This window comes from Amblyraja radiata, chromosome 20 (genome assembly GCF_010909765.2).
Source record: "Amblyraja radiata isolate CabotCenter1 chromosome 20, sAmbRad1.1.pri, whole genome shotgun sequence".
NCBI classification, from domain to species: domain Eukaryota; kingdom Metazoa; phylum Chordata; class Chondrichthyes; order Rajiformes; family Rajidae; genus Amblyraja; species Amblyraja radiata.
Genome location: NC_045975.1, coordinates 22,393,145 through 22,420,461, shown reverse-complemented (window position 1 = coordinate 22,420,461; position 27,317 = coordinate 22,393,145). Strand labels below are relative to the sequence as shown.

The 27,317-nt window shown below is 44.1% G+C and overlaps 2 protein-coding genes across 5 annotated transcripts in view; one reads left to right on the top strand and one right to left on the bottom strand.

The window, feature by feature from the left end:
• Positions 1-1,775: 1,775 nt before the first annotated feature.
• Positions 1,776-26,538, top strand: LOC116984703 (proline-rich protein 33-like). Its single transcript, XM_033039018.1, has 3 exons — positions 1,776-2,054; positions 17,338-17,448; positions 24,412-26,538. The coding sequence occupies exon 3, from the start codon at positions 24,941-24,943 to the stop codon at positions 26,378-26,380; it is 1,440 nt and encodes a 479-aa protein (XP_032894909.1). The 5' UTR covers positions 1,776-2,054; positions 17,338-17,448; positions 24,412-24,940; the 3' UTR covers positions 26,381-26,538.
• The window catches only part of LOC116984701 (non-muscle caldesmon-like), a 168,339-nt gene continuing 161,438 nt past the window's right edge, over positions 20,417-27,317 (bottom strand). For all 4 annotated transcript variants that reach the window (XM_033039017.1, XM_033039016.1, XM_033039014.1 and 1 more), the window contains one exon: positions 20,417-23,021. The gene's annotated coding sequence lies outside the window, so the exon portion shown is untranslated. The remainder of the gene's footprint in view (positions 23,022-27,317) is intronic.

Genomic DNA, 27,317 nt, shown 5'->3' with positions numbered 1-27,317 from the left:
AAGGCGACCACAATATTTCAAATTCTCCCAGATGGAAGTATTCTCCACACAGGCTGACTGGTCCGCTATGTATTTTAAGTAATTGGTTCCTATTTACTGCTCGTAAGTTTTTGTTTTACCTGCCGATACTAAATGGTTCTTTAACTCTTTCCACGTAGAGGTTAACACATTGCCCCAACTGTTCTCATCTGTTTATCAAATAAATTACATTTTCTTCCAAGACTGCCCGGATTTTAGCTCATCTTTCCAGCTGCACTAATGGATTTCGAGTCGAGGGTTTAGTTAAATTATGCTTTGAAATTAAGCCGTTGTAGAACATCTGTCATTTTCAACCAACTCTTATTGGCTGTTCATTGGTAGTTGGGTGTATTTGATGCCGGGGCGGCACACGGTGGTGCAGCGGGTAGTGCCGCTGTCCCTCAGCGCCAGAGACCCGGGTTCGATCCCGACCTCGGGTGCTGTCTGTGTGGCGTTTGCAAGTTCTCCCCTGTGACCAGTGTGGGTTTTCTCCGGGTGCTCTGTTTTCCAAAGACGTGCGGATTTGTAGGTTAATTGGCCCTCTGTAAATTGCCCCCAGCGTATAAGGAGTGGATGAGAAAGTGGGATAACATAGAACTAGTGTGAATGGGTGATCGTCGTGGACTCGGTGGGCCGAATGGCCTGTTTCCATGCTGTATCTTTCAATCAATCACTGTTCATAGGAAAATCAAATCAATGAAAGTTTAGGGGAAAGGGGTATAACTCTAACTGTGGCGTTGTCCTGTCAAAGGGACAGTATTTGGGCTGAATGGCCTCTGCTGTTAGGACTATAATTATATAACTATAATTACAAACCCAACAGCGGACTAAAACTTTGGCGAAATTTGCCTTCAAAATGATAATGTAATTGGCTCCAACCCCAGCAGACACACACGTCCCTCCCCATCTCAGGCAAACCCCTGTCCCATCAACAACGGCACCCCCGTAAAAAAACACCACTAGCTCACAACATCAACCCCCTTTCCACACATACCGACCCTTTCCCCCACCTCACAGACAGACCCGCCCATAACCTACACCCAACACCCACTCCGCACCCACAGCGTATACACCCCCCCCACATACACACACGCATACATGTACACTCACACACACATGCACATACACACACACATACACACATGTATGCACACACACACATATATATATACACACACACATATACACATACACACGTACACACGCAAATATACATACACACATACACACACACGCACTTATACACATGCACATTCACACATGCATACGCATATACACACACACATACATATATACACACACATACATATACACGCACACATTACATACATACATGCATATACACACACATACATGCACGCACATATGCATATATACACACACACATACGCACGCACACACATACACATACATACACATACACACACACACGCACACATACAAACACACACACACACACATACAAACACACACGCACACACATCCAAACACACACACACACACATCCAAACACACACACACACACACACACACACACAAACACACACACACACACACATCCAAACACACACACACACACATACAAACACACACACACATACAAACACACACACACATACGCACACATACAGGCACATACAAACACACACATACACGCACACACACAAGAAGCGGAGAACGTCTTCATTTCACGCCCCCAAACCAATAGGAACCGACTTGAGTTAAAAGAAATCACTGTCTCTGGGTAATGTTACAAAACTAATGGAGGTAAAGAGCAACCCTCCCTAGACCAGGGAGACGGCATACCATCCCTGTATAGAGTAACGGAGCTCTAGCAAATCCCCAAGTACTAAACATCACAGGGATTTTTTTTCCAGCATAGGTTAACGTCCCATTCAGTTGCGGGAGGGTACAGTTTGTAGGGAAGATGGTCTCTGAAATCCACAGGCGCAAGATCTGAGCTTCAAATCTCACAGAGCGAACTAACCTGGATTTGCAGTAGACACCTTAAACATACCCTGTCTCAAACGCTGCAGGTAATTGACGTTTATTTCAGCCTCGTTAGCCAAGCAAAACAAAAAAAGAAAAAGAGAAGAATTGGGAGGGGAGAAAGATAATACCCTGGGGAGTTTTCGCGTGGCGGTGTTATGCAATTCATTAAGTAAAATTAATTAGGCTTGCATTAGGTTAGCCAAAGGGACAGCAGGCATGTTAACACAATGGTATTAAAATCCAACTGATTTAAATAAGACTAACTGACAAGTGACCAAATCAAATCTGTTGTACATTGGAAATTTGTATTTGGTTTGAAAGTGCCACAGTGATATAATTTTCAATATTTAAGATTTTATGCTTTCATACTTTTTGATGATTGATTATTTATGTGCAGTATTATCTCATTGGTTTGGATGGCATGCAAGACAATGTTTTTCAAGTACCTTTGTACACTTGATAGTAATAAACCACAAGCCTTGTGAAATATTAAACAATTATTATTAAAAATAATAATTGCAGTGTTTTAACAAGAGGCAAGTATTCATTTTGTAATGTCAGTGCACAGTTTTGTATCATTTTCATTGCACCATAAATCAAGTGTCTAAGATAATATTTTGTCATGTTTCCCTGAATTTGTGCACACATCTTACCTAGTTTAACTTTTCAACATGCACCCTTGCATATGAGAAATATTGAACTGCTGAGACTGAAATGGAGTACAATTCCCTGTGGAATTCAAGATCCAGCCAGTCTTAACGATATTTATAGACTCCTTCTTGCCCATCAACTGTGCACATTCACAATATGTAGGAAGGAACTGCAGATGCTGGTTTATGCCAAAGATAGACCAAAAAAGCTGGAGTAACTCAGTGGGTCAGGCAGTATCTCTGGAGAAATGGATTAGGTGACATTTCGGGTGGAGACATTTCTTCACACTGAGAGTCAGGGGAGAGGAAAACAAGAGATACAGATGGTACATAGAAAAAATGAATGAAATATATGCAAAGAGCAATGATGATCAAGAAAAGGTGGAGTCTGCAATGGTCTATTGTTGGCTGTGAGGAAGGTAATAATGAATTATGCAGACAGTGAAACTAGTACAATGACTAGGGTAGGGGAGGAACAGAGAGAGAGGGAATGCAAGGGTTGTTTGAAGTTAGAGACATCAATATTGATACTCCTGCGTTGTAAGTTCCTATAAGCAGTCTTAAACTGCCTGCATTGTGGCAATGAAGCATTCTCTTTATAAGCAAACGTTAGTCCCAGTGGGGTCATGGAGTTTGATGTTTGAACTGGTTATTGTGCCTAACATTGATGAGTGTGTCAGTCAGGCCTGTGTTGACAAAAGGGTATCAATTGGCTGTAGAAGCCTGGCCCATTGAGTACCTGGGCACAGAAACTTTGGGGTTTTGGAGAGCTAAATTGCATAGTCCATGAAAAGTTGCAGTGGGGATCATCTGGACCCACTATCAAATAGGACCATTCCACTGTGCTGTTGAATGGTTGCATAGACAGTCATAGAGTCATACAGCATGGAAACAGGTCATTTGGTCCAACTTGGCCCATGCCGACCAAGATGCCGACCAAGATGCCTCATCTACAGTATTCGCACGTGCCCATGTTTGGTCCATATCCCTCTCAACCTTTCCTATTCATGTACCTGTCAAAATGTATTTTAAATGTTGTTATAGTACCTGCCTCAACCACCTCTTCATAAGTTCATAAGTTATAGGAGCAAAATTAGGCCATTCAGCCCATCAAGTCCACTTTGTCATTCAATCAAGGCTGATCTATCATTCCCTCCCAACTCCATTTTCTGTCTTCTCTCCAAAACCCCTGACACCCTTACTCTTCAGGCAGTTTGTTCCATGTACCCATTATCCTCTGTGTGTAAAAGTTGTCTCTCATGTCATATTAAACTTTTCTACTCTCATCTTAAACCTGCCCTCTGGTTCCTGTTTCCCCTACTTTGTGTAAAATACTCTGCGCATTCACCCTATCTATTATCTCTCATGAACTGATACAGCTCTATACGATCACCCCTCATCCTCCTGCACTCCATAAAATAAAGTCCTAGCCTGTTCAACTGCTCCCGATAGCTCAGGCCCTCAAGTTCTGGCAACATCCTCGTAAATTCAAGGGACAATATCGTGAAGCAATGTGCTTGAGGAACTCAGAAAAACAGGCATCATCTGTGGAGGGAATGGGTAAAGTCTGGCCCATTGAGTACCAAAAGTGCTTTGATTTTTGCTCAAGATTCCAGAATTTGCAGTTCCCCTAATCACAGTTTCTTCCAGGGAAGTGTCTACCAGCCATGCACAGGAACAATTATCTTATGCAAATGCCTTGAAAGCAGGACAAAGTTCTTCGGAACTCGCCACAACAATTCTGGTAGTTCTTTGAGATTAAGACTTTAAACGTGAGACTTTCGAGATACAGTGTGGAAAAAGGCCCACCGAGTCCATGCTGACCAGCAGTCATCATGTGCACTAACACTATCCTACACACAAAGGAAAATTTACCATTTACAGAAGCCGATTAACCTACAAACCTGCACGTCATTGGACTGTGGAAGGAAACCGGAGCATCCGGAGTAAACCCACAGGGTGAACGTACAAACTCCGTACAGACAGCACCCGTAGTCAGGATCGAACCCAGGCCCCTGGAACTGTAATGTAGCAACTCTACCGCTGTGCCACCGTAACGCCCCAAATTTCAACCAGTTGAAACAATGGATCCTGCAAAATGATCTGCTGACCCATAGCAACAAACACCCAGCAACTAAGTAACTATGCTAACCAATTCAATAAACTTGGATCGTTTTCTCTGGAGCTTCGGAGGCTGGGGGTACATAAAATTATTAGAGTCATTGATAGGTTGGACAGTCAGAATGTTCATTCAAGGATGGAAATGTCAAAGACTAAAGGGCATAGCTTTAAGGTGAAGGGGCAAAGTGTAATGGAGATATGCGGGGCAAGTTTTTTACAGAGGGTGGTGGGTGCCTGGGGTGGTGGTGAAGGCATTTATTAAGGATGTGTAAGAGCCTTTTAGAATGGCACTTGGATGGGCAGGGAATGGTGGAATATGGATCATGTGCAGGCAGATGAGATTAGTTTAGCTTGGCATCATGTTAGGCACGGATATTTTGGGCTGAAGGGCCTGTTCCTCCTCTGCACTATTCTATGTTCTATGTTCTAAGCTGTGTTCTAAGCATTGCATCATCCTGACAATTGATTAACATTACAGTTTGCGTAGATCTGGTGACGTTGACCATAGGTGTTCTGATCCCATCATCAATATGGTGTCCTGTGTGATTCACCATAAGAAGCGTACTAACGTGTATTTATGCCATACATAGGCACTGCATATGCTGGAATCTTGAGTAGAACACAAAGTGCTGGAGGAACTCAGCAGGTCAGGCGGCATCTTTACTTTGGACTTTACTTTAGAGATACAATGCAGACAGAGGCCCTTTGGCACACTGAATTCATGCCAACCAGCGGTCCCTGCACACCAGCAGTATCCTACACACTAGGGACAATTTACAATTTTACCACAGCCAATTAAGCTACAAACCTGCATGTCTTTGGAGTGTAGGAGGTAACCGGAGCACCTGGTGAAAACCATCATTGTCACAGGGAGAACAAACAAACTCCGTCCAGATAGCACTCGTATTCAGGATCGAACCTGGGTCTCTGGCACTTTAACGCAGTAACTCTACCGCTGCGCCACTGTGTTGCCAGTAGCCTAGGACCACTCTCTAGTTGTTGGTAGGATGATTCAATTGCCCGATAACAGCTGAGGAGAAATTGGTCCCGAAGCTACAGGTGTACGTTTTCTCTCTTCTAAACCTCTTGCCTGATGGGAGAAGGGAGACGAAGGTGTGACAGGGGTGAGATTTGTCCTCGATTATGCAGGTGGCCTTGCCAAGGCAATGTGAGGTGTAAATAGAGTCAATGGAAGGGGGAGGACACTCAATGTCAACCATGTCTTGGAATATCCAAGTGGCATAAATCAGTAACATGCCAGCATTTCACTCCAGGGCATGCCAGACTGAGGCAGGCGAGAAGCTTAGAAATGAGGTGCCAAGTTTACAGTGAGCAGAGCAAGATTGCATGCCTTAAAACAGAAGCAGCAGACGAACGTTACAGCTACATAATGCACAGTTCACGGGCCAGTTGGAAGTTTAGCTGTCAGCTGCAGCCTGTAATAAACCTGGTGGACAATTAAACAGGGAACAGGAAAATTAAACTCCAAGAATATCTTCAATTTCATTAAGGATGAGATCCTGCAGGTGAATGCAAAGAATGTGTGCAGCTCAACGCCATTCAAGGTAAAAGCACAAAGTCTTGGAGGACCTTTGAGGGTCAGGCAGCATTTGTGGAGGGAATGGACAGACGACAATTTAGATCCAAACCTTTCTTCGCACTCAAGAAGGGTCTCGACCCAAAACGTTGTCTGTTTATTCCCTTCACAGATGCTGCCTGACTTACTGAGTTCCTCCGGCACTTTGTGCTTTGCTCAAGATTCCAACACCTACAGTTCCTTGTTTAACCTTTCAAGGTAAAGCAGTCAACATGATGGGCAACCTAGACACGAGGAACTGCAGATGTTGGTGCACAAAAAGAATCGCAAAGTGCTGGTGTAACTCAGGGGGTGGGGGCAGGCAGCATCTCTGGAAGATATGGAAAGGTGAAGTTTTGGGTCGAAACTTTCTTCAGACTAATTGCCATTTACTGTGGTGTCACAGTGGTGCAGCTGGTAGAGCTACTGCCTCACAGCACCAGACACCCCCCGTTCCATCTTGACCTCTTGTGCTGTGTGCATGGAGTTTGCACGCTTTCCCTTGGACTTCCTGGGTTTCCTCCAGGTGCTCCAGTTTCCACCCACATTACTAAAGTGGTATGGGTTTGTAGGTTAATCAGTTTCTGTAAATTGCCCCTATTGTGTAGGGAGTGGATGAGAAAGTGGGATAACATAGCACTTGTTTAAACGGGTGATTGAAGGTTTGCGTGGACTCGGTGGGCCAAAGGGCCTGTTTCCATGCTGTATCTCTAAAACTAAAGCTAAAAACTAACACCCCCCACCCCATCCCACCCCCCTCCACCCCCACCTCTTACCTGTATGGCTTGCCAGGCTTTGGCTTGCCCTCATCTCTCTTTACCAGCTTTCACCCCCCCCCCCCTCCCAACAATCAGTCTGAAGAAGGGTCCCGACCCGAAGCGTCGCTTATCCATGTTCTCCAGAGATGCTGCCTGACCCGCTGAGTTACTCCAGCATATTGTGTCCATCTTTAGTATAAACCAGCAACTGCAGATCCTTGATTCCTCATAAATGTCCACCTGCCTTGAGAGGAATTTATTTTATATAATATGCAAAATTGTTCATTGAAAACATTGAAAATGTTGTTCTGAGCGATAGTGAATTGCTAAATCTGTTCAGGCCCCTGCGCAGAATCTGAAGGCAGGGTCCCGATCCTAAACATCACCTATCCATGCCCTGCAGAGATGCTGCCTGTCCCGCTGAGTTACTCCAGCTTTTTGTGTCTTACTCCAGCACTTGGTGCTCCGTGCAAGATACCAGCCAGGTTCCTTGTATCTGGTAAATCTATTTTACAGCATTTAGAGGTGTATAGGACAGAATAGGCCCTTTGGCCCACCTTGTTCATACTGGCCCATCAACCGCCCATTTATATTATACTTTATTCTCCTCACATTCCCATCATCTACCCACAGACTCTACCCCCTCACCCACACACACGAGGAGGAATTTATAGAAGGCCAATTAACCCACCGACCCGCGTGACTTTGGGATGTGGGAGGAAACCGGAGCACCCAGAAGAAACACAGTCACAATGAGAACATGCAAACTCCACCCGAGGTCAGGATCGAACCCAGGTCTCTGGTGCTGTGATGCAGCGGCTCGACCACTGTGCCACTGTGCCGCATGTTGTGGACAGAGATAGATTAGGACCTCTTCTCTCCACATCCTGGTGCATGAGAGAGGGGTAGATGGCTGAGATTCTGTCATCTGTACCATGATTAACCTAATACGAAATCAGTATCAGAGGAAGTGAGCAAACTGGAAAAATATTAAGATATTTTGGAAAATAGAATATAGAACAGTACAGGAACAGGCCATTCAGCCCACAATGTCTGTGCCAAACATGATGTCATGACCAACCTTTACCTACCTGCACATAACCCAGTTCCTGCCTATCCAAAAGTCTATAAAATGCCACAAATATCATATCTGCCTCCACCACCAGCCCTGGTAGCGTGTTCCAGGCACTCACTAGCATCTATGTAAAAAACTTGCCCCACATCTCTTTTAAACTTTGCTCCTATCACTTTAAAGCCATGCCCTCCAGTATTTAATATTTCCATCCGGGGAAATAGGTTCCAATTGTCTACTCTATCTATGCCTTTCATAATTGTACATGCTTCTATCTGGTCTCCCTGCAACCATCTGCATTCTAGAGAAAACAATCCAAGTCTGACCAACCTCTAATACCCTCTAATGCAGGCATCATTCTGGCCAGCATTCTGTGTCTATCGTCGGTGTAAGAAAACAGTACCTGCTGTTCCTTCCTACATCATACTGGTAAACCTCCTCTACACCCTCTACACCTCCTCTACACCCTCTACACCTCCTCTACACCCTCTACACCTCCTCTACACCCTCTACACCTCCTCTACACCTCCTCTACACCCTCTACACCTCCTCTACACCCTCTACACCTCCTCTATACCCTCTACACCTCCTCTACACCCTCTACACCTCCTCTACACCCATCACAAAGTCCTTACATCGTTCCTGTAATGGGGCGACCATAATTATACAAATTATTCCAAATGCTGTCCACCCAATTAACTAACTATCCAACTAACTAACAAAGGGAGACCTGGCGCGAAGGTACTTTGTAACTTTGCAAGCATCGTATGTGGCGACTATTTGCATACCTTGGATATGCAAACAAAGAATTGCACTGTGACTTGTCACATGTGACAATAAAATATTAATTAATTAATTCATTCATTCATTCATAAAGCTGCATCGTGACTTCCTGACATACTCAATGCTGTGACCAAATAAGGCAATCATACTGTATGCCCTCTTTGGCACTCTTTGTTAAAGAAACTGAAGCCACAATGAAAGAGTAATATTCTGCGTACACATGCCCAGGTAGTCTGTTGCCACCTCAATTGGCCTTGATTTCAAATGTAGAGCTTTATAAAGTTCTATTAAAACCAAGATGGGAGTAGAAAGAACATGATCATCAAAAGTGCTTCTCATGACCCTTGGACTTCATAAAGAACGCTTGGACACCTTACAACCCTGCAGTAAGAATATTAATTTCTCTAATTTGAAATAATCCCTGCATTCCTTCTCTCACTCTCTCTCTCTCTCTCTCTCTCTCTCGCTCTCTCCTTCCCCCACCCTATGCACCCTGCTAGTTCCACTGTTTGCATCTATATATCCTATCGTTATCACCTCTTCCAAGCCAACAATGGACCATTGTGGGCTCTACCTTTCCTTGGTCATCGGTGTGAACCATTTCATACCTCTAGTTTTCCACTTCCCTGACTCTCATGCTGAAGAAGGGGCTCGACCTGAAACATCACCAATTCCTTTTCTCCAAAGATGTTGCCTGACCCACTGAGTTACTGAAGCATTTTGTGTAATCTTCAGTGTAAATCAGCATCTGGAGTTCCTTCTTACACAAAGACCCTTTTGGTAAATTAAGTATTTCTATAAAGTGTAGTCACTGTTGGAATTGCCTTTGAGGGGTGGATATTTGCCAGGACTCTTTGGAGATTTCTGCTGCTCTTTACGTTCAACTGCAAGTCAAACCTGGCTCCAGTTTCATCTTAGTTGATGCCTCCATCGGTGTCAGCTGATCTTACATTCCTCTATATAGGGCTTGAACCATTGACCTGATTCATCAGCAAGAAATCTACCAAGCCAATCCCTAGAGGAGGCTCAAGGAACTGCGGTTGCAAAGACCAGGTGGTCGCCGAGAGCTGAGATCCAGTGAGCCGCCCGCGGCTGTGTGCGGAGACAGGCCTGGTTTGCCATTTGTGATTAGCTGTGATTTTGGCACCTCCTTAGCAGAGGTTCAGCTGTGACCCCTTTGGCTACAGTAGCCTGGCAACTCCCAGAGTGGAAATCTCAACCACCTTTGTTTATAGACAAGAGCACTGAGGCTAACTGAGTAGTAGTAGAAACAAGGACTTGCAGATGCTGGTTTATACTAAATTTAGACACAAAATGTTGGCGTAACTCAAACTGAAGAAAGGCCTCGACCCGAAGTGTCACCCATCCTTTTTCTCCTGCGATGCTGCCTGAGCTGCTGAGTTACTCCAGCACTTTGTGTCTTAATTCCTCTACTCTGGGTAAAAGACTCTGTGCATTTACCCCACCTCTTCCTCTCATGATCTTGTACATATATTCACATGTAAATGGAAACTGTTTAGGATATTTTAGGCACGTCTGCTTCAGCTAGATTGGATAAGGGCAGCAGATTTCCTTCTGACACGACTTTGGTGTAGTTAGGTTTAGTTTAGTTTATTTTCACATGTACCGAGGAACATTGAAGGCATTTTGTTGCGTGCTATCCAGTCAGCGGAAAGACCACACGTGATTCCAATCAAGCTGTCCACAGTAACAGATACTTGTTAAAGAGAATAGTGTTTAGTGCAAGTTAAAATCTAGTAAAGTCCAACTGTTGCTCCTTGATGCTAAATTATGATAGAATTGGAAAATAAAAATCTCTTCATAACAGAGCGACAGATTATCAGCTTGATGTATGAACAGTAGCCCAGATCTCTGAGATGGTAGTCCATCCAGTGTGTTATTGTAGCGAACATGACCATTGTGTTATTGTATCAAAATTGAAGGCAAAATTGAGGGATAGAACCAGTGTTCGGAGTGATCTTTGGTCGGCATGTACTCGGTGGGCTGAAAAGCCTGTTTCCATGTTGTATCTCTAAACCAAAATTAAACTAGACAGCTGCAGATGGCAGTATTGGGTAATCAATGATCACTCTTCAGTATGCTGGAGTATTCAACAGGACAGGCAGCATCTCCGGAGAGTAGGAATGGGTGGCGTTTGGATGACGTCACCCATTCCGTCTCTCCAGAGGTGCTGCCTGACCCACTGAGTTACTCCAACATTTAGTGTCCATCTTTGGTTTAAACCAGCATCTGCAGTTCCTTCCTGCACATCACTCTTCAGTAAGTGGTTGAAGTGGGTGAATCTATTTTGATCCTTACCCCAAAGGTGGCCACTTTGCAACCTAAACCCTTTTCTCCACAGGTCTAACAGCACCCAAGAGAAATAAAGTAACCTGTCTCAGTGACCACAGCTCTAATATTTACCATAATGGCGCGCTTCGAAAGATTGGTAATGTTAACAGACAAGAATGTTTACTTCTCATGTGTTCTGAAACGGGACAATGCAATTCCTACTTGCAGCATCATAACAGGTCCGTTAGCACATTGCTCAATATAATAAAAAAGGACCAAAAAAAGTTCAATAAATAAGAAAAGTTCAACAAATAAAAAACAAAACAGAAGCCCGAAGTCTCTAGTGCAGCCAAGAAAGTTCCTAGTTCTGAGTTTAATTGGAGTTCGTAGAATTCAATAGCCAGATGGTTATTGTAGGGATGAAGCTGTTCCTGAAGTTCAATCAATAAGGAATAAAACCCAATATTGCTGCAAAACAAAATTAAAGGCCGATGTCCCCAGTGCAACAAGGCAGTTCCTAGTTTGGAGTTTGGTTGGTGTTTGTAGTGTTCAATAGCCAGATGATTGTTGGGAAGAAGCTGTTTCTGAACCTGAAGGTCATGGTTTTTAGACTCCTGGACCTTCTTCCCGATGGCAGGAGTGAAACGAGAGTGTGGCCAGGGTGGTGTGGGTCCTTGATGAATATGGCTGTCTTTTTGAGGTAGGGCCTCCTATAGATGGTGGGGAAGTCAGTACCCTTGATGGGCCGGGCAGAGTCCACAACTTTTTGTAATCTCCTTTGTTCGTGAGCGTTCAAGTTGTTGAACCAGATCATGTCAATATCCCTGACAATCTAGACCCCTTTAAGTTTTGCCTTGGAACACTAGGTTTATGGAGGATGCCATCTCTCATACATTACATTCAGTTCTGGACCACCGTGACAATAAAAACACCTGTGACAGGATGCTGTTATTGATGACAGCTCAGACTTCAATGCCTTAATACCGAATCAACTCTTACATAAACATCTTATAGACCTTGATCTTATGGTCTCCATCTGCAACTGGCTTCTAGACTTTCTGACAAGTAGAGTTGAGTTGGTTAGAATTGGTCAGATCATTTCATCCATGTAAGTGCGCTATAGGAAGCATTCTGACAGGATGCATCTCAGCCTAGTACTGTAAATGCTCTGCTCTTGACTTGCAGAGAGTGTGAACACAGCCAGGTCCATCACAGGCTCATCACTTCCTCTTATCCAGTCCACCCTCGTGGTGTGTTGCATCAGCAAGGCTGGAAGTATCGTCAAGGATGCCTGTCTGTCACCCTGGCCGATCCCTCGTTTCTCTTCGACCTCTGGGACCCTTCTGGGATGCAACAGTGGCACAGTGATAAAGTCATTGCCTTACAGCGCCAGTAACCCATGTTCGATCCTGACTACATGGGCTGCCTGTATGGAGTTTGTACATTTTCCCTGTGATTGAATGTGTTTTCTCCGGGTGCTCAAGTTTCCTCCAGCACTCCAAAGATGTGCAGGTCTGTAGGTTATATATTAAATGGCTTTGGTAAAATTGTAAATTGTCCCTAGTGTGTATGATAGTGCTAGTGTACGGGGATCGCTGGTCTGCACGGACTTGGTGGGCCAAAGGGTTGTGATCTCTAAAGTCTAAAGTAAATAAGGTATTTGTGGAAAGCTGATCTAATGGAAGACATTTAGTGTACAACCACATCTCAAAAATCTACGTTTAGAATATTGTATTTAGGTTTGATCACCCTGCTATAGGAAGCACATTGTAAGGCTGGACAGAGTGCAGAGCGAACTTGTTTTCACGCTGTATCTCTAAAGACTAAAGTCTAAAGAAGATACAGGAGCTTGAAAGCTTAGATGTCCAGACTTAAGAAAAGCTTCTTCCTCATTGTTATCAGACTTCTGAACCATTTACCTCTTTCAAACCCTGTTTCCAGAGATGCTGCCACATACCTTTGCTCCTAACTCTACCTCATTCTGTCATTCCGTTCTTGCACTTTAAGAGGCTTTTAGATAGGCACAATATTTTTTTGAACTACTTGACAGATTAGCCGGCACAGTAGTGCAGTTGTGGAGTTGCTGCCTTACAGCACCAGGGACCCAAGTTCGATGGGTGCTGTTTGTACCGAACTTGTATGTTCTCCCTGTGATCGTGTAGATTTTCCCCAGGTGCTCTGGTTTCCTCCCACATTCCAAAGACATGCAGGTTTGCAGGTTAATTGGCTTCTGTAAAATCTCCCTTGTTTTGTAGGATAAAACTGGTGTTGGTGATCGCTGGTTAGTGTGGACTCGGTGGGCTGAAGGGTCAGTTTCCACACTGTATCTCGAAACAATACTTCAGTTTACACTACAATCTTTGCACAATCCTGCTATTTTGCATTTGTGGTTGTATTTATTGATGTCAATATTGTCTTTATTGGTTATACGATGAGCGAACTAGGTATTTTATTGCACCCTGGTATATATGATGATAATCTCACCCGAATCTGAATAAGAATGGAAGTTTTGGATCATTAACATTGTATTAATTGATAGGAATTAAAAATGAGTACATTAAACTTAATAGTCTGAAGGAAGCAATGTCTAAATAGAATAATGCTCCAAGTAAAGCTATAAATATTGGATTAATTAATGCCTTTAAATTAAGTGAATATTGAGCGATAAATGAATGGAGAGTTATAAAAATAATGGAGTTGCTAGTTTAAAGGGGAATAGATATTTGTTTAATATATATGGAATCAACGAATTATCAGATCAAGGAATAAAAACGAGTTGGTTTGATCAATATTCTTGAGTTTGACGAGACATATCTTTTGCTAGTACAAAGTGCAGCTTTGCAATTTATTTTCTTTGCACCTTGACTCGTTGCATGAAAGTTGTCGTAGAATGAATGTATACGTTGATAGATGTCAGGGGTGGTGGTGGAGGCAGATAGGATAGTGACATTTAAGAAGCTTTTAGATAGGCTCATGCAAACACAGGGACTGGAGGGATGTGTACCGTGAGCATCATGTTCAGCACTGACATTAGCCGCCAAAGGGCCTGTTCCTGTTCTGACAATCTATTTGACTGAGCGGTCTTTTCCTATTTGATGTTTCATGTTCTAAGGTTAACTCACAATTGACAAATGTAATGATATCATTCCATCAGTCTGAACTTGATTTTAGCCCCAAGCTGAAAGATTTCAAAGATAACCTAATGAACATTCAGTATTCATAGATCCAATAATGACTTAGTAAAGGTATTCTGATATCATTCAGAACTACGGATTAGGAACAGGCCCTTTGGCCCAACCTATCCAGACCGACCAAAGTGCCTCATCTAAGGTAGAATCATTTGCCCACGTTTGATTCGTATCCTTCAAAACTTTGAAGCAATTAAACATTGTTCAGAGAGTGGAGATTGATGGGGCCAGGGGCAGCACAGTGGCACAGCTGGTAGAGCCGCTATCTAATGGTGCGATTCTCAGAGATCCTGGTGCGATTCTGATCTCGGGCGATGTGTGTGTCGAGTTGCACATACTCCCCGTGACCATGCGAGTTTCCTCCGCGTGCACTGGTTTATTTCTACATCCCAAAGACGGGCAGGCTAGTAGATTAATTGGCCTCAGTAAATTGCCTCTAGTGCGTAGGGAATGCATGAGGAAGTTTGATAACATAGAACTAGCGTGAACGGGTAATTGCTGGTTGGTGTGGACTCGGAGGGCCAAAGGGCCCATTTGCATGCTGCATCTTTCAATCAAATTCAATGCAATGCAATATTTTACATTTCCCAGTTTCTTCCCAGCTGTTATCAGAAAACTGGACCATCTTATCACCAACTAGAAAGTGGTCCTGACCTACAGTACCATCTACCTCATTGAAGACCCTCAGACTATGTTTAATTAGACTTTACTGGACTTGCACTTGCACTGAACATTATTCCCTTTATCACGTATTGATACACTGTGGATGACTCGATTATAATCATGTGTAGTCTTTTCATTGACTGGATAGCATGCAACAAAAAAGCTTTTCACGTTACCTCGGTACACGTGACAACAATAATAATAATCTAAGTAAACTAAGGTCAACTAAAAGCCGACCTAATAAAAAAAAGGGAGGCATTTAAGGACACAACGATTCCCACATTTAATAAGAATGAAATATTTGAGGCATGTTCAAATAAAAATTATACTCCCTTTCCAAGGCAGTTGATCAGTTTGTGGACAATTTGGTGTCTGTTCTGAAACCATTGTGCACTTGGTGATTTTATTTTATCTTTTCTATCTGTTCAGAGAAAAAAAGAATGATTAAAAGAAAGAGTAGAGTTTGTGTCGAGTCTTGAACCCTGTACCAAGAAAAGTTGTCAACAGGTGACAGTGTCAGATGGCAGTGGGACTTTGCCTCTTCTATAATTAGCTCAAGGAACTTTCAACAGGGCAAGGAAGGAATTTATTTCAACAAGGGCCAAACATAGCTGGTCTTTATTTTCCTTTTTTGTTAAAATGATAATTTGGGAATGCTTAGACTTTAGACCTTATAGATACAGCGTGGAAACAGGCCATTTCAGAAACGGGAAAAGTAAAATGGCCATTTTGAGAAAACCCACGCGGTCACGGGGAGAACATACAAACTCCGTACAGACAGCACCCGTGGTCAGAATCGAACCTGGGTCTCTGGTGCTGTAAGGCAACAACTCTACCGCTGCACCACAGTGCTGCCCTGTGTCTATCAATATTGACAAGTTAGTGAAATGGATAAATGTGTCAGGGGGTTTGATCATTAGAGGAAATGTCTGGTCATAGCATGGAAACAGGCCATTCAGCCCATCAATTCCTTTGCAACAAAGTGACATCCATAGTGTTATTCTCATCTGTCAGCATTTGCTCACAGTCTTCTAAACGTCCGTGACTGAAGTGCTAATCCAGAGGCTTCTTAAATGCTGAATCTATTCAATCGAAGAAAGACACAAAAAGCTGGCGTAACTCAGCGGGACAGGCAGCATCTCTGGAGAGAAGGAACGGGTGGCGTTTTGGGTGGAAACCTCTGAAGAAGGGTCTCGACCCAAAACGTCACCAATTCCTTTTCTCCAGAGATGCTATCTGTCCCGCTGAGTTACTCCAGCTTTTTGTGTCTTTCTTCGGTTTAAATCAGCATCTGCAGTTCCTTCTTACACACTATTCCTCCTTACACACAGTTCCTTCTTACATACTATTTAGTCGAAGACTGTCCATGAATCTGGGGAAATAGTGCATGATTTTCCCCACAGGAGGAAGATTTCAACTTTGATGTCTTTGGTCTTTGAGATGAACTTCTGGCAGAATGGCATTCAGAAGCAGACCAATACAACTCACTTTTCTAGGTCAGACCTGCCTCATTTGCCAAGTTGTCAATGAGAATTGCTTTCACAACACAATTTTATGTTCTGTTTGTTATGTTTAGTTTAGATACAGCATGGAAACAGGCCTCATTGGCCCACCGAGTCCACGTCACCCACTGCTCACCTGTTCACACTCGTTATCCTACTACACACTTGGGGACATTTTCAGAAGCCAATTAACCTACAAACCCGCACGTATTTGGGATGTGGGAAGAAACCGGAGCACCCGGAGGAAATCCACATGGTCACAGGGAGCCCATGTTAACTCCGAACAGACGGCATCCATAGTCAGGATGGAACCCGGGTCTCTGGTGCTGTAAGGCAGCAACTCTGCCACTGCACCACTGTGCCATCCAAATCTAAAGTTAAAATATTTTTTAAGCTCTAGCATTAAGCTTGATGTCCCAACTCAATTCTGCAGTTAACTAGCACTTTATTCGTTGCATTGGTCAGTCAAACTCTATGCCAACGATGTACATCTTCTACTTCCCAATTCATGGATCTTCAACCTGTAACATTATCTCTGTTTCCCTCACCACAGATGCTGCCTGGCCTGCTGATTAATTTTCACTTAGTTCCAGATTTCCAGCATCTGCAGTTTTTTAAAATCAATACCCTATTAAGCTTGCGGCAAACATTCTTTATCTTTGAGGTAATTTCATGGTCTGCCTGAGAATTATCCATAAATTAATTTTATCTTTATCTTTTAGGTATGATTTGGTGCATCGTGCATCCCACTGAATGATGGAGACTTCCAATGTGTTCAGAAGCAGCAAATGGGAGTTCATCTCCATAACATTTATACATAATCTAATCAAATGGTAAGCAAAAATATGCCTGGCTATCTTTGGAAAGGCAGAAAACTTGTAAGTATTTCTTAACATGGCAGCAATTAATTTTCAAAGAGGTAAAAGCAAAGCACAGTATTGTGTTACTGCAATTAACTTCAGCCTGATAAAATGGTCAATAGAGTATCAATTGTTAAATATGACTGAACTGAACTGAACCATCCCACCACAACCAGCGAGCAGTGCTGAACTACTGTCTTCCTCTTTGATGACTCTCGGACTATCCTTGACCGGACTTTGCTGGCTTTACCTTGCACTAAACGTTTTACCCGTATCATGTATCCAGTGGTGGGCTGGCCAGGGTGTCAGCTTGCCCGATGGCAAGTGGGCCCCTGATGAAGTGGGCCCCCTATATCAAGTGGGCCCCTGATGAAGTGGGCCCCCTTTGTCTCCTGGCAACCAATATTTTTAGACCCAGTCCACAACTGCATGTATCTATACACTGTAAATGGATTGATTGTAATCATGTATTGTCTTTCTGCTGACCAGTTAGCACGCAACAAAAGCTTTTCACGGTACCTCGGTACACGTGACAATAAACAGAACTAAACTAAACTAACCTATATAATTCATGGCCTTTTATTAACACAGCATACAAATTGCCCTCAATGTTTGGCCCTTCAGTTTTAGAATCACTGACCCTGGGAAAGAGACTGTGATTATCCATGCCTCTTTATCCATTCCCCTCAAGATCTTGTACACCTCAGTAAGGTCACCCCTTAGCCTCCTACACGCCAGAGAAAAAAGTCCCAGCCTATCCAAAATGCTCCCTACAACTCAAGTCCGCAAGTGCAGGTAACATCCTGGTGAATCTCTTCTGCACTCTTTCCAAATTAGTGCCTTAAAGTTAGAATCATTACTTACCAGTTTATTATTTAGATTGATATCTGTTCTACTTGCACAAAATCCTAAAGAACAGACGGGCTTCGATCCAATTCTATTTCTATGCTGTGTTGTGCACTGGATGGGTAAAGTTTAACGGAGATGTGCGAGGCAGGTTTTTTATGCACAGAGAACAGTGGGTGTCTAAAATGCATTGCCTAAGCAGAAGCAGATACAATAGTGGCATTTAAGAGATTTATGGATAGGCACATGGATATGCAGGGAATGGAGGGATGTGAATTACAGTATGTGCAGGTAGATAAGAGTTGGTTTAGTTTAGTTTCGTTTAGAGGTACAGCGTGGAAACAGGCCCCTCAGCCCATCGAGTCCGTACCGACCAGTGATCCATGTACACCAAAACACTATCCTCCACACTAGGGACAATTTACAATTTTTACTGAAGCCAATTAACCTACAAACCTGATCGTCTTTGGAGTGCGGGAGGAGAAAACACGTGCGGTCACGGGGAAAAGGTACAAACTCAGAACAGATAGCACCCTTATTCAGGATAGAACCCGGGTCTTTGACGCTGTGTGGGAGCAACTACCACTGTGCCACTGTGTAGCCACTGACTCAGTTGGTCTTGGCATCATGTTCGGCACAGACATTGTGGACCAAAGGGCCTGTTCCTGTGCTGTACTGTTCTATAGACACCTGAATTCTACACAGAGTTGAGGATAAAGCTAAATCCCACCATCTCCAGTAACAATGATCCCTCAACCTCAAATGTTTAAGTCAATTGAAAAAGTAAATCATATTGGATATGATTTCTCTGTCTTCTGCCAATGTTTCTAGAGGAAACTTGGTGGACTATCATATAACAGTAGTGTGGACTTTCAACAGCAGTGGTTACTGATTGACAGATAGTGCCACTTCGTAAACTAGCCTCTGCCTTCGTCCCATGTGCTGTCAAATGTTGGTGCCTATCTTTAACGAGATTACATCAGTAAATTAGGAAATATGTTTCTTTGTTCGAAGACAAGCATTGATTCCAGTTGGGATTCTAGACTTGTGCATAGATTGAATTGATTTAAAGATATTGCATAGAAACAGGTTCCTTTGCCCACCGAGTCCATGTCGACCATCGATCACACTTTCACACCAGTTCTTTGTTATCTCCGATCAGCATCCACTCCCTACACACCAGGGGCAATATTACAGAGGGCCAATTAATCTAATGTTTAAGAAAGAACTGCTGATGCTGGTTAAATCGAAGGTAGACACAAAATACTGGAGTAACTCAGCAGGTGAGGCAGCAACTATGGAGAGAAGAAATTGGCGACATTTCTGGTCGAGACCCTTCTTCAGACTCATGAAGTTTAGTACATGTTTAGTTCAGAGATACAGCATGGAAACAGGCCCTTCAGACCACCAAGTCCACCCCAACCAACCATCACCTGTTCACACTAGTTTCATGTTATACCACTTTCTCAAAGTTACTCTGGCACTTTGTGGGGTTTTTTTGTAACCAGTATCAGCAGTTCTTTGTGTCTGCCATGACTTTTAGTTTAGTTTAGTGATATGTTTAGTTCCCTTTAGAGATACAGCATGGAAACAGGCCCTTCGGCCCACCGAGTTCAAGCTGACCATCGATCACCCGTTCACACTAGTTCCATGTTTATCCCACTTTCTCATCCACTCTACACACTAAGGGCCATTTACAGAGGGCCAATTAGCATAAAAACCCGCACGTCTTTGGGATGTGGGAGGAACCTGGGGCACCCAGAGGAAACTGATGTGGTCACAGGGAGAAAGTGCAAACTCCATGCAGACAGAACCCGGGTCTCTGATTCTGTGAAGTGCCGTGTTCTATACAGGATTCCATCCTTTGCAGTTCTTTATATCTCCACTGTTAGTCTGGTTGCTTTTGAACATTTTTGAGAACGTTTTCAGTCTAGAGGCTGACCGACCCATAACATTAATTTCTCTGACTCCCTGCACGCTAATTGTCTGTTACTGTGGGGAACATAATTAACATTTGTACAAGGACTGTGTATAAAGTTCCATTCTGTGCAGAGTGCGATAGATTCATCGTAAATGAGAAAAACAGGACAACATCTTATTACGCAAAACATTACATTTAATAAAACCGTCAATAGCTGCAATAAATCCAATTTCCTTTTTGAACAGACACCTTCCTTTTTGTGCTTGACAGTAGTATACAAAACAAGCTCAATTTCACATTTAAAGAGAATACTGTATTGCAATTAAGTGTTAAAGCAAAGCCTCCAATGTATGTTTATCAAAGCTAGGTTCCTCTTTCCTCCTCTTACTGAATACATCGGTGTTGCATGTTACCTTCATATGATATATCTCATGATGGATGAATAATGGATAGGAGCAGAAACTTATGTGGAGCAGGGAGACAACGGAGCTATTGCGTGTAGCTTTGAATGAAACATATAGCATGGAAATACACCCTTCAGCCCACCAAGTCCTTGCCCACCATAGACCACCCGTTCACACTCGTTCCACTTTCTCTTCCGCTCCCCATACACGGCCAATTAACCTACTAAGCTCAACATCTTTGGGATGTGGGAGGAGACCGGAGCCCCTGGATGAAACCCATGTGGTCACACGGAGAACGTGCAAACTCCACACAGACAGCCCCGCGAGCTCAGGTCTACACACTAGGTGTAATTTACAGAGGGCCAATTAATCTATAAACCTGCATGTCTTTGGGATGTGGGATGAAACTGGAGCACCCGGAGAAAACCCACGCAGTCACAGGGAGAACGTATAAACTTCGTACAGACAGCACCCGTAGACAGGATCGAACGCGGGTCTCTGGCGCTGTAAGGTAGCATCTCTACCGCTGCGCCACCGTGCCACCCTAAATCCTAGAATATTATGACTTGAATCACTAAATATTGCTATTCCTTTAAAATTCCACGACTGGAATTCCAAGGTGGGAACTGCAAGACTCAAATTCCTTTTCGAGAAGTACTCTGTCCACGCTTCATGTCTAAAGAGGCTTACCTCACACTTCCCCAGAGAACCTTATTAGTCACATTGATTCATTTCATCAACACCTGTTCACAACTCTCTGCTCCCATTGATAGTCCTCGCAATGTCACCCAAACGGCACCGAAGAGCGGTGAAAAATAAACTGCTGGAGGAAGGCACCAAGAAGGGTTCCGAGCCGAAACATTACCTGTTCATTTCCCTCCACAGATGCTGCCTGACCCGCTGAGTTCCTCCAGCACTTTTTTTTTCACTCAAGATGGCAGCTCCTGCATTTAGTCAGAGAGCCATACAGCGTGGAAACAGGCTCTTCGGCCTAGCCTGCCTGTGCCGACCAACCTGTCCCATTTACACTAGTTCCACCAGCCTGCTTTTGGCCCCTTTCCCCCCAAAACCTATCCTATCCATGTAACTGACTAAATGTTTCTTAAAACAAGTTCATTGTGTCTTTGACTTACAGCACTTAGATTTATTTATTATCCATATTTCCTTATGGAAGGAGGCCATTCAGCCCATTGAGTCTATCCTACTCTGAGCAATCATCAATTCCATTTGACTGAAGGAAGGTCACGACCCGAAACATCACCTATCCATGTCCTCCAGAGATGACCTGCTGAGTTACTCCAGCACTTTGTGCCCATTTCCTCATATATCTTTGTAAGCCATTCTCTCTCACACATTCCCAGTAACATCGCAATTCTCCAACCACCCATCTACATTCAGAGTCATTGCTTTGGAGAAGGTGCAGAGGTGGTTGATTTAAATGGTGCCTTGATTAGTGGGTGTTAGCCCACAGGGAGAGGTTGGACAGACTTGGATTGTATTCCCTGGAATACTGGAGGTTACAGGGATACCTGATAGAAGTATAAACAATTATGAGAGACATTGATAGGGTAAACAGTCAGAACCCGTTTCCCAGGATGGAAACATGAAACACTTGAGGGCATAACTAAGATGAAAGGGACAAAGTTAAAAGGAGATGTGCAGGGCAAGTTTTTGTTACACTGAGGGTGATGAGTACCTGGAACTCACTGCCGAGGGTAGTGGTGGAGGCAGATATGATTTAAGAGACTTTTGGATAGGCACATGAATATGCAGAGTATGGAGGGATATGGATTATGTGCAGGCAGATAAGAGTTGGTCTTGGCATCTTGTTCAGTACAGACATTGTGGGCCGAAGGGCCTGTTCCTGTGCTGCACTGTTCTATGTTCTATATTTATTGAAGGAGGACCAGTTGGCCACAGGGAGAGCGATCTCAGTCTACACAGATTGAAGCGGAGGTCACAATTGAACCCAGGTCACCAGAGTTATTAGACTGCTGCACTCCCTACAGCTCCACTTGCAGTTGAGAGATATCGGAATGATAAGTTGGTATTTATTAAGCACGAGTTGGGAAGGTTGGTTATGCATTTAACAGTCCATATTTTTATTTTTCCTTGAGAGTAGAATTAATTGTAAAAGCTGAATTTAATGGAAAATATGGATTGTCTAGTTCGGTGAATGGTTTCTATTCTCCAGGTACATTTGCTGTGTAAGCTACAGCAGAATCAGTGGTGAAAGACATAACAATGATGATATAAGTGACAATAACACGTGTATAAGTAAACAAATTAATATATAAAATTGATACGCTCAAAAGCTCTTGGTCCATTTCTTGGCTCCAGTTCTTCAATATTCTCATCACAATTTTCAACAGCAGCTGAGAAAGAACGAAAGGAATATTATTGTAAATTGTACATTATGATTAGGTTCCATTTATTTTTGAGTGCTTGTAATGAGCACTGAAATAGTATTTTCGTTAGGAGACAAAAACTCAACACCTCTAAACAGGATATTCCACATACAAAATAAAATACTGTGCCCCATAAAATACTGCGTTCCAGAACTCTGGCTTCCAGTAAACAACAATTATTGCCCTGGTGTGTTCATATATTCATAAGTGTTAGGAGCACAATAAGGCTATTCGGCCCATCAAGTCTACTCTGCCATTCAATCATGGCTAATCTATCCCCCTCAACCCCATTTTCCCCATAACCCTGACACCCATAATAATCAAGAAACGATCTATCTCTGCCTTAACAGACAGTAGACAAGGTTTTAGTTTAGTTTAGCTTAGTTTAGCTTATTGTCACAAGCATCGAGGTACAGTGAAAAGTTGTTTCCGGGATGTATCTCAAAACTAAACTAAACTCTGTGCATTTGACCTGTCTCTCCCCCTCATGAAAATCATTCTTTCAGCAGAGTGAGAGAGAGAGATTTTCTCTCCCAAATAGGGTCAATCTCCTGCAAAAGGTAACGCACAAACATGCGGAAAGAATTCTCATTAGGAAACACTTCCCTCTTCCCATAAACAGTAAGCTGTTGCAGTTTCTACCTATTAAAGTTAATGGCATTACTTGTTGCTGACTTGCACATTAGCCTGGTCTTATTCTGGGGAGCGGTGTGTAGCTATCTTATGTTGGTTGAACTCTGGAGAGAAGTGAGGAGGGACCAGGAATGGCTGACTCCGCTTAATGCCCAGGACTAGCCCTGTAAATTATGAGAGGCTGGGACAAGGATAGAAGTAATGATCTTGCCTGCTGACATCTCACCTTACACACACTGCGTGTGGCCCAACTAAATCTACAGGCGGTCGTCAGGCAGAAAGAGTGGCTCAGGAACCGTCAACCGCCTTGCACATTGCAAGTATGTTTAGGTTTATTGTTGTCACGTGTACCGAGGTACAGTGATAAGCTTTGCTTTGCATGCTATCCAAACACATCAAATAAAACCAGAGATAGACAAAAAAACGCTGGAGTAACTCAGCGGGTCAGGCAGCATCTCTGGAGAAAAGGAATAGGTGATGTTTCAGGTCAAGACCCTCAGTTTGAGAAGAGTTGTGACCAGAAATGTCACCTATTCCTTTTCTCCCATTCTCCACTGATGCTGCCTGACCCGCTGTGTTACTCCAGCATTGTGTGTATATCCTTGGTGTAAACCCGCATCTGCAGCTCCTTCCTGCTCAAGATTCTTCTTCTGGGAATCTAACCCGAGTTGGCGGTGTGTGATACCTACGCGGCTAAATAAAATTGTCTTTTGTTTTGTTGCAGGGAATTAAAATGTTACTGACCATGAAACACTGCGTGTCGCCACGCACGGTGCCGCCACCTCCACCCCCGGCACCGAAGCCCGACAAAGCCAACGCCAGGCTGCAGAAGATCCTGAAGCGGATTGCCAAGCGTCAAAGTGCAGAAGTCTTCTCATCACCGGAGGATGGGGCAGATAAATCCCACACTTACCTGTCCAAACCCTTCCGGGCTTCCCTGTCGCCCGTGAGCGAGGGAAGTCCCGTTCCGGAGCACAGTGAGCGGAGGATGCGCTCCCTCCCATCTCCTTTGCCGTCTCTCAGACAATACCCAACACCTGCAGCCCCAGACGCACGGCGTAAGCCTGTATCCCATTCGCAAGACCTTTTACAAGGGCAAAATCGAGATTCTCACCAAAACACAGACAAGTGTCTCACTGGTAGCGGGTGGAGGTCTGACCCATGTCTCTGGTCCACCACTCCATCCTGTGGTTCCGGTAAAGACCCTCGTTCTTTCAAGTGTTCAACCGAGCAGCAGCGCACGACAATCACCCATGCTTGGAATGCCGCCGCGATTTTCCCCAAGTTGTTACACCCAGCCGGGCACGGAGATTCCCGCCACAAACATTTTCACCGGGCAACCCCTTGGCCTTGCTCCTGGTGCTCACCTTGCTCAACCCTACCTCTCCAATGGCCCTGACGTTGCCATGATGGGTGTGTTCCAGAGTAACAGAGCAACCTACAACCCTCCCAGGGTGAAGACTCCCACGTATGAACCTCCGAGGGTGAAGACTCCCACGTACGACCCTCCCAGGGTGAAGACTCCAACCTATGAACATCGGGGAACAAGGACTCCAACCTATGACCCTCCCAGGGTAAAGACACCCACCTATGAACCTCTGAGGATGAAAACGCCAACCTACGAACCTCAGAGGGTGAAGACTCCGACTTATGACTTTCCGAGGGTGAAGACTCCGACCTATGACCTTCCGAGGGTGAGGACTCCGACCTACAACCCTCCGAGGGTGAAGACACCAACCTTTGAAGCCCTGTGGGTAAAGACGCCAACCTTTGAACCTCCACGGGTGAAAACTCCAACCAATGAACCTCCACGGGTGAAAACTCCAACCTACGACCCTTCGAGGGCAAGGACTCCAACCTATGAACTTCCATGGGCAAAGACACCAACCTATGAACCTCCAAGAGTGAAGACTCCAACCTTTGAAATCCCAAGGGAAAAGACTTTTACCCATGGGGTGCCTCATGGCGGTCACATGGACAAGGCATCCGATATGTCAGCCATGCAAAAGAATGCTCCGACAGATGACTCTGTGAGTGTCAATGTAGAAGTCCATCATAGAGAGATGTTCACCGTGGCGAAAAGCAAAATAGAATCTGAACCCAGGCCATCAAACTCTGTGGCCGAGGCAGCTAACCAAGGTCAGTCAGTTGTGATGGCAGCAGCTCCGCTGAAAACCGTTGATAGAGTGAAAGCTCCAAGGAGCAAGATGAGTGGTTGGAGCCGTCTCAAGAAGCATATGGTGGTGGAAGACGAGCCCCCGAAATTCCCAGAGCCGGAGTCAGGAGCTCAGGAGCAGAGTCAAAACCAGACAGAAGATGGCAAGCAAGAGTCTCAAAACACCAAGGGGACACGGGCTGATAAGATGTGGGATGCAATGCTGTTCCAAATGTTTGCGGTGAAAGAGCATTTGCCGGAGGGAAGCAGGCAGGATGAGCAGGAACCAGCCTCGGACAAGCCCAGGGCAACGCAGCAGTCATCGTGGTTCAGCAGCCGCTTGCCCCTTCTGCTTTTTCGGCCGCGCTTCGATGCTCGAAAGTTGAAGGAAGCAGCTAAAGGTCCCCTGAAGAGAATCAGTAGCACGTTGATCGAGTCGGGGCTGCATCGCAAAGCGATCGACGACGAAGAACTCAAGGATTTCAACCGTACTGCAAAAGGCTGGCCAACAAAGCAGCGGCCTGAGCATACAAACTAGCAATCCAAAATAGCCCACGGAAACCAGACCTATTGATCTGGCAACACAAGGGAATTAGAGGAACATCAACGCTGCCCATATGGATTAGGTTTTTTTTAAATTAAATTCTTATACATACAACATGTTACCAAATGTAATAAAAATACATTTTAATCATATTCCATTCTTGTGAATTATGTTTAATTTGCTCCAATAATTATTCAGATCTCAAAGCATCAATGCTTCCATTGGTGTGCGGGTCCATTTTTGATTGATTAGTTGATCGAATGATTGATCGATTGAATGACTGATCGAATGATCGGTCGATTGATTGAAAGACACGGCACACCGAGTCCACGCCAACCATCGATCACTCGTTCACATTAGATCTACGTTATCCCACTTTCACGTCCACTCCCTGCTCACTAGGAGCAATTTACAGAGGGCATTTCACCTACAAACCCATGCATCTTTGGGATGCTCGAGGGTCTGAACTATCGGGAAAGGTTGGGCAGGCTAGGAGTTTATTCCGTGGAATGCAGGAGGTTGAAGGGTGATCTTGTAGAGGTGTAAAAGATCATATATTGGGTGAATACACAGAGTCTTTTACCCAGAGTATTAGGAATCAAAAACTAGAGGACATAAGTTTAAGGTGAGGGGGGAAAGATTTAATTGGAACCTGATGGGCTACTTTCTTACAGGTGGTAGGTATATGGAATGAGCTGCCAGAGGAGGTAGTTGAGGCCTGTACTATCACAATGTTTAAAAAAACATCTTGTCAAGTACGTGGATAGGATAGGTTTAGAGGGATATGAGCCAAACACGAGCAGGTGAGACTAATGTAGATGGGACATGTTGGTCAGCGTGGGCAAGTTGGGCCGAAGGGCCTGTTTCTACGGTGTATGACTCTATGACCATATTACAAGTCCTTACACACAACCTTATCTCAGCCCATATG

Coding starts and splice junctions, on each gene's coding strand:
- LOC116984703 (XM_033039018.1), top strand. CDS start 24,941: ATGCTTGGAATGCCGCCGCGATTTTCCCCAAGTTGTTACACCCAGCCG.